This window comes from Heloderma suspectum, chromosome 5 (genome assembly GCF_057233095.1).
Source record: "Heloderma suspectum isolate Gila_16-S chromosome 5, 16-S_ref, whole genome shotgun sequence".
Lineage (NCBI taxonomy): Eukaryota > Metazoa > Chordata > Lepidosauria > Squamata > Helodermatidae > Heloderma > Heloderma suspectum.
The window spans coordinates 4,370,166-4,381,396 of NC_139462.1; the positions used below are offsets into that span (position 1 = coordinate 4,370,166).

The window sequence follows — 11,231 nt, forward strand, 5'->3', positions numbered from 1 at the left end:
CTACTTGTAGCTAGCCGGGCCCGACAGTATGAAGATGCGTTTCCCCATCCCCTTCTCCCATAACACAGGTAGGCAACCTACAGCCAGCAAGCTGCATGCAGCCCTTGGAGGGCTTCGGTGCGGCCCTTGCAAGAGCCCCCGCCTAAGTGCCCCCCCACAGCTGGCAGGAGATTCACCACATTTGCCAAATGCCCCATCTCAACTGTGCTCCCCCAGTCCGCCAAACAGCTGGGCATGGCCAGGGTCATCTGCGCAGGCCAGATGTGGCGAACCTCTTCCAGCCCAGGGCAAGTCCAGCTTCAGGGAAGCTGCATTCCAGTGGTGGGCGGGGCTGAAGGAAAAAGGGGCGAGGCCAAGAATGCCAGCCTATTTTGGCTTCAAGCTCCTACTGACCACAGCTAAAGCCTTGGAGGGCCCTTCAGCCTTTTAGAAGGGGGCAGGAATTGTCCTCCCCTTGGAAGTGTGTATGTGTGGAAAGCTCTGTGCGTGTGCATGTATGTATGTTGGAGGGGGGACCCCAGGCCCTGCCCACCACCGGCTCTGGCTCTGCCCTCTAGGAGGCGCCCTGACCCAGAGCTACAAGCGGCCCTGGAGAACACAAAGGGTCGGGGCTGCATAAAACAAGGATCCTTGAAATCAAAAAGGGGCCCTCATGATTTCATATGATTTTAAAGGGGAGACCCACAAAACCATCACTCAATCACAGAGCACATCTGCCTACATGGACTGAAATGGAGAAATCATGGATGCGCCAGTCGTGGGCACAGCCATGGTGCAAAAACAGGGATCCTTGGCAGGGATCCTCTTGATTTCATATGATTATTACAGAGCAAATCCCCCAAACTATCATCATATCACAGAGCATACCTGCCTCCACTGACTAAACCAGAAAAATCATGGATCTGCCACTTGTGGGTGCAGCCACGGCACAAAAACAGGGATCTGAGTCAGGGAGCCTCAGCATTTTAACCCCCAAACACCTTCATATTGCAGAACATATCCATGCCTGGGAATGAGTGACAAATAACATAGATCTGAGGCTTCATAGCACCGTGATGTTATAAAAACATGGATAAGTCACATAATTCAATACAGACACTCTGAATTTTTACATTGGGTCCTCCCCGCCCGCCCACCCCCCATCAAAGCACAGAACTCATCTTTGTCCAAGTATGCACACTAAGAATCCTAGACCTGCTGCCACCCAGCAGATCCCAGATCTGCTGCTTCACGTCAAATGGTGTGAACCATTTATGCAAGGCATGGATCCTGATGTATCATCTGGATTTTATATGCAGTGCATTCAAAATCATAGCTGAATCACAAAGCAAATCCATGTCAGTGGCATGGATCCTATATTTCTCAGATCCAGGATGGCAAGAAAAGAAGGATTCAAGATGCAGTTCCTTATGGGTCTTCTGGATTTTTATATAGTGTCCCCACAAATGCATCATTACCTCACAGATCACATCCATGGCCACAGTTGTTGTTGTTGTTGTTGTTCAGTCGTGTCCGACTCTTCGTGACCCCATGGACACGTGACCCCCATTCGTGACCCCAGGGGGGCCATGCCAGGCCCCCCTGTCCTGCGCTCTCTCCCGGAGCGTGCTCAAGTTCATATTCATTGCATCGGTGATGCTATCTAGCCATCTCATCCTCTGCCGTCCCCTTCTCCTTTTGCCTTCAGTCTTTCCCAGCATCAGGGTCTTTTCCAGAGAGTTTTCTCTTCGCATTAGGTGGCCAAAATATTGGAGCTTCAGCTTCAGTATCTGTCCTTCCAGTGAGCACTCAGGGTTGATTCCTTTAGGATTGACTGATTTGACCTCCTTGCAGTCCAGGGGACTCGTAAGAGTCTTCTCCAGCACCACAGTTCGAAAGCAGCATGGCCACAGAGTAAAGTATTAAAATTATTGATCCTGTATTTCATGGAGTAAGCATGATGTAAAAACATGAATCTATAATCATCACACTCCCATGCTTCTCAGAACCACCATGGCATAAAAACCTGGATTTGGGGGCATGGATTCTATGGATTTTTTAAAAAGAAGGTGCCACCAAAATAACCAGCAAATCACAGATCATTTCTGTGTCCATGGTCTTCATTATGAAAAATCATGGATCCACGGATTTGTGGTGTTGTCATGACGCAAAACATGGATCTGGGGCATGGATATTCATGATTCCCCTGGTTTTTTCTGGGGATGCCTCCAAAATCACCATCAAATCACAGATCATGTCTGTGTCCAGGGACTGAACCATAGAAAGCTCTGATCCAGAACTTCATGGTGCAACTATGGTGAAAAGCTTGGGTCCAAGTTCCAGATCCTCATGGATGTTCTAAGTTTTTATGTGGGAATCTTGAATTGGGCATGGAATGCCCAGTTCCAGCCAGTCCCCTAGCTGCCATTTTTGTTCTAACTGAAGTTTCCGGATTGTATTCAAGAGCAGCCCTACATGCAATGCATTGCAGTAATCTAACAGGGTTACCAGGGCATGGATAATTGAAGCAAGGATGTCACTATACAGAGTTGTAGCTGCTGTATCAGCCCAAGGGGGTAGAAGGCGCTTGAGCCTCAGAAGACACTTGTACCTCTAGCGACAAAGTTGGGTCTAGAAGCACCCCTAAGCTATGGGCTTGTTCCCAGTATTTGGGGGCTGCAAATCCTTCCCAGTTAGCACACCATGCACCTGGAGAGTCAAGCCACCCACCAGCAGTACCTGTCTTGTCCGGATTGAGGTTCAGTTTATTGGCCCTCATTATGTCCATGACCATGGCCAGGCACTGATTAAGCACATCCACTTCCTCACCGGGATCAGATGAGAAAGAGAGATGGAGCTATGTGCCATCAGCATGCCAATGACACTGTACTCCAAGTCTCCTAATGACCTCCCTCAGCAGTTTCAATGTGGACCTTAAGTAGCATGTGGGACAAAATGGAACCCTGTTGGGCCCCAAAGCATGCCATGGAGTTTAGCAGACACCCCCCAGCACCGCCTTCTGTAAATGGCCATACAAGTATGAATGGAACTATTGCAAAGCTGTACCACCCACATGCAACTCAGCGAGCCTGTCCTGAGGGATGCCACGGCGGATGGTATTGCAACCTACCGCAAGGTCCAGGAGAATCAACTGGGTTGCACACCCCCTTCTCTCTCTCTCCCTTAGCAAAGCTGAGGGTGACCACTGCGTTATCTGTGCTGGAACCAGGCCCAAACCCTGACTGAAGCTGGATCTAGAAAATTAATTTCATCCACGAGTGATGGGATTTGATCTGCTACCACCCTCTCATGCACCTTGCCCAGGAAAGGGATGTTAGCTACTGGCCTATAATTATTCAGATCTGCTGGATCCAAGGATGTTTATTTCAGAAGTGGCCTCACCACTCTGGCCGGCGGGGAAGAACTGACAACCTTCCGAAATGAGCCAGTCATCTCCCTTCTGGATGTCGCAAGCCGCATGGGGCAGGGGCGCTTGGGCTGACTTAAACAAGCCCCTCGCCCACATCCTTGGGGGCAGGTGTGCTCTGTGGTATGATGGTGTTTGGGGGTGTCTTTCTTGTTAAAATAAGTGGGATCCTGCCCCGGATCCTTGTTTCGCGCCGTGGCTGCGCCCACGAGCGGCGGATCCCTCACTTTCCTTTTTCAGGTGGGTGCCGCAGGTGCGCCCTGTGATGTGATACGGTGTTCTGGGGCGCCTTCTAAAAACCACGAGGGTCCCGAATTTCCCTGCTTTCGCGCTGCGGCTGCGCCCCCGAGCGGCGGACCCGCGGTTGTCCTGGTGCGGGCCGCGGGCGGGCGCGCTCCCGCCGCGGCGGCAGCTTGCGGGACGCGCTCTGTGGAACTCGCGCGCTGCTCCCCGGCGCCCAGGGGCGGCTGGCCGGGCGGGGGCTACGGCGCCCGGGGCCGCGCCGGCCCGGCCCTCGCCCCGCACGCGCCGCGCCCGGGGAGCAGGAGCGCCGCGCCCGGGCCAGCCCCGCGGAGGCGGCGGAGCGCGCGCGCGCGGGCGGGGCACGGGGCGGGCCGGGCCGGGCCGGCCGTAGTCTGAGCAGCCGCCCTCCGCCCCCGGTCGGGGAGGCGCGCCGCAGAGCCACGCCGCTCGGCCTGCCGCGGGCGACCAGACGCGGGTGCCCGCCCACGGCTGGTCGGCGGGCAGCTGCGCCGCTTCTCTCGACCGCCCGGGCGAGCGCCGCCACGGCGCCAGGGCCCTCGGCCGGCCGCGCAGCGCAGCGCAGCGCAGCGGCCTGCTCCGGGCACGGCTGCCGCTGGCGGCGCCCGCGCGGGACCGGCTGCAGGCGCCCTCCGCGCCGCTAGAGGCGCTGCGGGGCGGCGGCCGCGCCCCCCCGCCCCGCCTCCGCGGCGGGCCCGCCCGTCCCGCTGGCCGGAAGCGTGGGCGGGGCCGCGCTGAGGCGCCGGGGGGGCGCCGGCCGCGGCCACGACGACGGCGACGATGTGGTTCATCTGCGCGCTGAGCTGGCTCGCGCTGCTCGTCCAGGCCGCCTTCGTCACCCTCGGCATCGGTGAGCCGCGCTGCGGGCGCCCGTGGCCGAGCAGCCGCGCGCCCCCGCCCCCGCCCCCGCCCCGGCGCGCCCTGCGGCCTCCCCTTCGCGCGGGGCTCCCCGCCGCCCTCCTGCTGCGGCGGCTCTGCCGGGGCCGGGTCGCTGCCGCCGCGCGGGCAGGGCGCGCTGCGGCGGACGGAGGGGAGCCAGAGGGCCGACGGGCGCTGAGCCATCGGCAGGGCGGCTGGGGATGATGGGAGCTGCAGCGCGGCCCGTCTGAGAGCCCCGGGGAGCGGGAGGCTGCTTCAGCGGAGCCCCCACGTTCAGAGGCAGCATATCTGGCGGCCAGCTGCTCGGGGAAGCGGTAGGGGCGGGCGGTTGGCTTTGTGCCTTGCGCATGGCCTTTCGGGAAGAAACCAGCCAGTGCGCGGAGAGTGCATCAATTTACCAAGCGGGGATCTTGCCTTAAATCACTGGTTGCCGTTGGTCTTCTCTCTCGTTCTTTCCCCCCTCCCCCCGATCGGCCTCCCCCAACCTGGTGCTTCCCAGCTGTTTTGGAGTGCGATTTCCATCCCCAGTCATCATGGCCATGGCGTGCAAGTCCCATCATCTCCAGCTGGTATGGCCAGTGGCAGTCCAGCACATTTGGGGGGCACCAGCTTCCCAAAAGCTGATCTACATCATTCCATCCTGCTGCTTTCAGATATATTTAAACCAAAAATAAGCACTGAGAAAGCACTCTGTAAGAGCTATGCTGACTGAGACCAAAGGCCTATCTAGTCCATCTTTCTGTTTGCAAAGCATCCAACCAGATGCCCCCATGGAAAGCCCACAAGCAGGGTGCAGTAGTACCTTCCCGCTCAATACCCCAGCAACTGGTATTGAAAGGTAGACTGCCTCTGATACTGGAGGTAGCATACAGCCGTCATTAGTAGCTACTGATAGCCTTATTCTCCATGAATGGGTTTAGTCCCCTTTTAAAGTGGTTCAAGTTGTTGGCCATCATGGTGTGCTGTGTGCAGAAGTGCTTCCCTTTATCTGTTCTGAATCTCTTACCATTCAGCTTCATTGGATGATCCCGGGTTCTAATATTATGAGAGTGGGAGAAAAGCATCTCTGTCTTCTCCAGTGGTGTGGTCCCGTACTACGGGGATGTTGCAGTCACTGAATATTGAAAGAGTTTAAGCAATGTAAGAAAGACTTGCAAAACAAAATGTGGGTTGTGCTACTTGTGCAGCAATTGGAACAACAAATGGCAACAAAATCATGTTGCTTGAGTGCTACAGTGAGGGATATCTGCTGCAGAGAGCAAAAAATGCACATTTGTCATACCTATAAAATGTAGCCATAAAATGAGTACCTGGAAAAGCTCAGGGGCACAGTGTTTGAAACTTGAGATAACTACAGTTAGCAAGCTGAATATTTAGTCTTAGCATGTGATGTGAACCCACCTCTGGAGACACCAAAGCCACAAGGCCTGGAGTTGATTACAATTATATTGCTGCTTTGGAGTCCATAAGCAAGACGTTATATGGCCAGAAATGAAGGAATTGCTCTTTTTTCTCTCTCCATGGTTGCATTTTGTGTCCAACAAGCTCCTTTTCTTCATTCCAGCGGCTGGCTTGTACTACTTGGCGGAGATGATAGAAGAGTACACAGTAGTCACTAGCAGGATCATCAAGTACATGATTTGGGTAAGTCTCTGGCTGCCTTCCCTGTCCTTCATTGATGAAGTCCAGATCATGTGTGCAAGTAAGCCCTGCTTGTGTAGTGTGAGATGGGTAGGACAAGGGGGGCTTAACCTGCACCAGTATTCCCCAGGCCACATGTTTGAAGTTGAGGGCAAGAGGGCCAAACATTTGGGAGTTGTCTAAAACAGTCATGCTTCCAAGCTCAAGGAAGCAAGAATGCTGCTACAACTCTGCTCTGTGGTTTTATGGGCATGAGGAGGATGCAAGCTATCTCTGTGATCTACGTTCCCTTCAACCAGGGGAGCATTCCTGTCAGCTGCTCTGGGGGCAGCTTGTTTTAGGGGGGAATTTCCTTTGTTCCTTTTACTTTAACCTTGTAATCTCAGATTGTATAAACTTGTAGAAGTACACCAGAACCTTAGGGAATACATTTGAATATGTATCTAATTTGATGGGAAAACTGCAAGCTAGTAGAGACCCCAGAGGGATCGAGCAGGCTGGGGGAGATGTGATCAGCCGTCCTTTCATCTGCAGCCTGCTTGGCCTTTGGTTGGTGAAGCCAGTTGAACTGACTGTGATCTGTGCTCTCGTTTAGTTCTCCACAGCTGTGCTGGTTGGTCTGTACCTTTTTGAACACTTCCCAGGCCTCATGGTTGGTGTGGGCCTCTTTACCAACCTGGTCTATTTTGGATTACTACAGACCTTCCCCTTCATCATGCTCACCTCTCCAAACTTCATACTGTCCTGCGGTGAGTGCATTTGAGTTGCTGGGAGCCAGATGGAGTGTTCTTTGCATTCTCCCAGTGTTAAAAGTCTGCATTGCTGTGGCTGTACCAGACCTTTGAGTCTTGAGAATCTCAGCGGGCTTTATGATTCTCTTGTCCTCGTGGATAGCTTTCTTGTCCTCGTGGCTGATGAGCAAAGTGCTGTACCAGCCTTTCCCAACCTGGTGCCCTCTGGATGTATTGGACTACAACTCCCATAATCCCCCAGTCAGCATAGATTGCAAGCTACTTGAGGCAAGGAACTGTCTTCGTACTGGCTGGAGGATTATGGGAACTGTAGTCCAGATGGCACCCGGTTGAGGAAGGCTGCACTGTAGAGCTGCCACTGTGTTTTGCTCTCCAAGTCACCGGAGGAAGCAGGTCACAATTACTCCCTTTGGTTGTCTAGAGGAAGGGAGAGCTGTGAGAGGGAAGCCTTAGCATCAGACTCCTTCTGGTTGGAGTCTGATACTAAAATTGCTGCTGTTAGTGGAGATGGAGAACGGTGATGCAGCTAATCATAGGCTGAAACCAGCCGCTCAGTTGGTGTCTTGGAGGATGTCGAAAGCCAGAGTAGATGTTAAGATGTAGCAGAACAACTGGGCACTTTCTCAATCTGTACCTGTTACAGAGGTTTGGGCAGCTAGAGAATAAAGCTGTTGCCCGCACATAATGCAAAACTTACTTTGGGAAGGCTTTTTCTGAGTTCTCAGCCTGGACTACTGTAATGTACTGAGGAAATCAAAACATTCAGTCTAAATACTTAATCTGTCACTGAACCTAAGGCTCAATGCGTACATGCATTTGTGAATATTTTTTCCCTGTTACCTTTGTTTCTACTACTTGGGGCAAGGATCTGCCTTCTTACTTGTTCTGTAAAACCCCATGTACATTGAAGGTGCCATAGAGCTCATGCTGCATCAACAAAACTAGTATGTATTTGTTTTTGCAAAGTTGCTCAACTTAATTGCTTCATTTTGAACCTAGTACTCAGAGGTTTTTAATGGGGAATGTTAATGGGGAACCAGTAGAAGGGGAACAGGATTGCAGTTCTATGATGATGCTGGCAGCAGGTCAAATATATTACCACAAGGAGGGCTAGAAACATGCATTTTTGTTTAAAAGAAACCTGAGATTCTCTGAAATCAAACTCAAGTTCCAGATTCCATAATTTGGCCATAAACCAGGTCTAATCCTCTGTTGCTTTCCATTACTTCTTGCACAGCTGCCTGCAGAGGTCTGGGGTGACTGGGGATGGTGTTGGAGGGGTTGTTTCTCATCTGGCAATTTGCTCTTTCCTTTGGCAGTGCTGGTTGTGCTGAATCACTACTTAGCTTTCCAGTATTTTGCAGAAGAGTATTATCCATTCTCAGAGGTAAGAGATGTCATTGGATAAGGAGGCGGGGAAAGCAGGGTTGAGGTGCCATGATAAAGTTCTCAAATTTTTGAAAGAGCTGGTCAAAAAATGCCAAAAGGTGTGGGATCCTTATAGCAAAGTGTTTTTAGGATAGCTCTTGACTCCAAAACAATGGAACCTGTTCTTTTTGAGGTTGGTTTTAAGCACTGTTGCTACAATCTGAAGGGTGCCCACAGTTAAGCAAACAGCTGGTCTGTTCCATTCCCTTCTGTAGTTCTTCTACAGGAATAGAAGAACTACAGGAATAGCCTCGTTTCTCATTGCATGAAGGGGCAGCCCTAGTCAGAGCTCTCGAAATCTCTGGGTCATGCCCAGCGCATGCAGTTAAATAGCAGTGGATCCTAGCTCCACATAAGTGGGCTTGGGGTTGTGTTTGAGTGAGGGGCTGCTCACTACATAGGCCGCCGTTTTGAGGGAGTGTGTCAGTCACCCGCCTAGAGCATGTGGCGGGGCACCTGCCATGGTTCACCTGTGGAGCTAAGCAGGATTGGGCCTAAGCACCTGGAGTCTCGAGTGTCTTTGGAGAAGGGCAGGATGCCAACGCAATAAGCCCTCTATGCCGCTTGCTGTTCTTCCATGGCAGTTTGCAAATGTTGCTGATCCTGGGGGGAAAAGACATTGTCAAAAACACCTTCAGCTCTGATGTGGCTTTCTGGGGCAGTGGCTGCAGGATGCCTTGTGTTTCTGGGTGGGCAGGCTTGGCTGTGGTGGCTTTATTGACATTTTCTTCATGTTTCATCCCCAGGTTCTTGCCTACTTCACCTTCTGCCTGTGGCTAATCCCCTTTGCATTCTTTGTTTCCTTGTCAGCTGGGGAAAATGTGCTGCCATCCACAGTGCAGCCTGGAGGTGAGTTCTCCTGGCAGATTCTTTATATCCAGGGCAGGGGGCACTCTCACCATATTGTGCAGCTGGAACAATGATGCGTGTGAAGTGGCTTTGCCTATTTTTGCATAGCTGTGGATCTAGAGGAGAATTTTCTCAAAGGGACTGGAAGGAAGAAGGGAAGCAGCTGTGTAGATTGGGAGTGGTAATGTGCGGGGCCAGGGAATTGCAGCTAGCCGTGACGGAGGCAGAGGCACTGTGCTAGGCTCATTTCCATCCTCCCAGTTGCTTTACATTTCATAAGGCATCACCCACAAGTTCTTTAGCCTTAAAGACCAGAAACGACTTTCTGGATATGTGGATGCCTGGCATGCCAAGGGCCCTATCTTGCATTCACCCCAGCAAACTGATCTGTTTTCATAGATAAAGGGGCAAATCCCTAGTCTTGGTTATGGAGCAAGCAGTGGCTTGTCAGAATTACAAGCCCTACAGTGCAGCACTTGTAGGCCACAGTGGAACTATCAGCCAAGGGAGGGCTGACTCGCGCTGCATACTTAGCCAGAGGGCGGGTGAAATAGGGGATGGGGAAGGCAGTATCCAGGTTTACCTGACTGCATCCTGCGTTTAGCTTTGTCTTCTTCTCTTTGCCTCCTCAGACGATGTGGTATCGAATTATTTCACCAAAGGGAAGCGGGGGAAGCGCTCTGGCATCCTTGTCATCTTCTCATTCATTAAGGAAGCCATCTTGCCAAGCCGCCAGAAGATGTATTGATCCCTGTCCCTCCATGTCTTCTGCTCTCACGTGGACATTGTAATCCAAACGGAGTGTGAGGTTCCTGTGCCTCAGCGTTCACCTCTCCCTTATGTCTGTCCAAAGGACATATTTGGGACATGCTGGGCAAGCAACCCCAGGCATGGATAGCCCACATCTGGGAAGGTGTCCTTTGGACCACTCTGTCTTTGCTAGTTTGCTTGTGAGGTGGGTGTGGTCAAGGAAGGTGATCGCCTTCTAGAACTTTGGATCCTGTCTGTGCTACATTCTGGATGGAGGCCTGTGCTGACCTGTTGTTCATTGTTCCTGTTGAAAGCCAAAAAATTTCCACAAAAGGTGCTTCATTCATGGATGTGTCTTCCTTGGTATGAAGTTTTCCAGGCTGAATGGGGGTTTACACAGACTTAAGATCAAGGCACACAGACCCTCCTGCCACTAGAATTTTTCCATTGTGTCTGTAGAAATCTATGGAGAAGCAAGGGAGAGTGGACTTCCATAGGCACTTGTAAAATACATACCTGATGTGGAGAGATGAGCAGAAGGTATGATATGACTCCTGCATCTATCTTGGATGATATTTCTGGAGACAAATCTGTGATCAGCACTTGTGTAAATGGATCCTGGCCTCGGGGACCAGGAATTGCTTCTACCCCCATTTTTACTGGGCGTCTTTTCCTTTTGAGGATTCCTCAGGCCGCTGTAGACAAAATTGGGTGATCTAGAGATGATTATTTGCACAGATTTCCTGGATCTCCACCGTTCCTTCAGCATTTGAGTGTATAAATAAAAAGACCTGTTCAAAAATGAAGATTGCAGGCATATCCCTCTCTTGCAAAGCTTTAATTTGGAAGCTGCCGTGATGAGTGAAAATCAAGCTGCACAAATACCTGAGAATCTTGGGGAAAGAGCAACTTGTTTGCAAAGAAATGACCAGAACCTGCTGACAATGCCTGAAATGCAAAGGGCTTTTTGTAGCATCTGGTCCCCCTGGTTACTCAGACTGGGCAGCCCCCATCTTGATGTTCTGGAATGGCTTTTGAAGGGTTCCACGAGATGACTGGAAGAGTCAGAGCCACTTAAGCGGCCGAAAGACAGTTCCTACACTCCATGCTGGGGATGCAGAGAATATCATTTTGTTCTTCATCAAAAATGAATGGAAGTTTGGTTTCTATTGCATTGCAGCACACGATCTGCGTTAATAAAGGTGTTGGGTGAAAGCTGCCTCAAAAGCAAGGAAAGTGAGCAGCTCTTCTCATACAGTCGTCTC

The 11,231-nt window shown here is 51.8% G+C and overlaps 1 protein-coding gene across 1 annotated transcript; it reads left to right on the plus strand.

The window, feature by feature from the left end:
- Positions 1-4,392: 4,392 nt before the first annotated feature.
- TEX261 (testis expressed 261) lies at positions 4,393-11,231 on the plus strand. Its single transcript, XM_084855246.1, has 6 exons — positions 4,393-4,517; positions 6,111-6,190; positions 6,783-6,936; positions 8,259-8,326; positions 9,114-9,216; positions 9,849-11,231. The coding sequence occupies exons 1-6, from the start codon at positions 4,448-4,450 to the stop codon at positions 9,962-9,964; spliced, it is 591 nt and encodes a 196-aa protein (XP_084711372.1). The 5' UTR covers positions 4,393-4,447; the 3' UTR covers positions 9,965-11,231.

What these genes read in the sequence shown, in the direction of transcription:
- TEX261 (XM_084855246.1), top strand. Translation starts at nt 4,448, where the DNA reads ATGTGGTTCATCTGCGCGCTGAGCTGGCTCGCGCTGCTCGTCCAGGCC. An exon ending in CTTCGTCACCCTCGGCATCG is followed by an intron (nt 4,518 to 6,110) that starts GTGAGCCGCGCT and finishes TCTTCATTCCAG; the next exon opens with CGGCTGGCTTGTACTACTTG. An exon ending in AGTATTATCCATTCTCAGAG is followed by an intron (nt 8,327 to 9,113) that starts GTAAGAGATGTC and finishes TTTCATCCCCAG; the next exon opens with GTTCTTGCCTACTTCACCTT.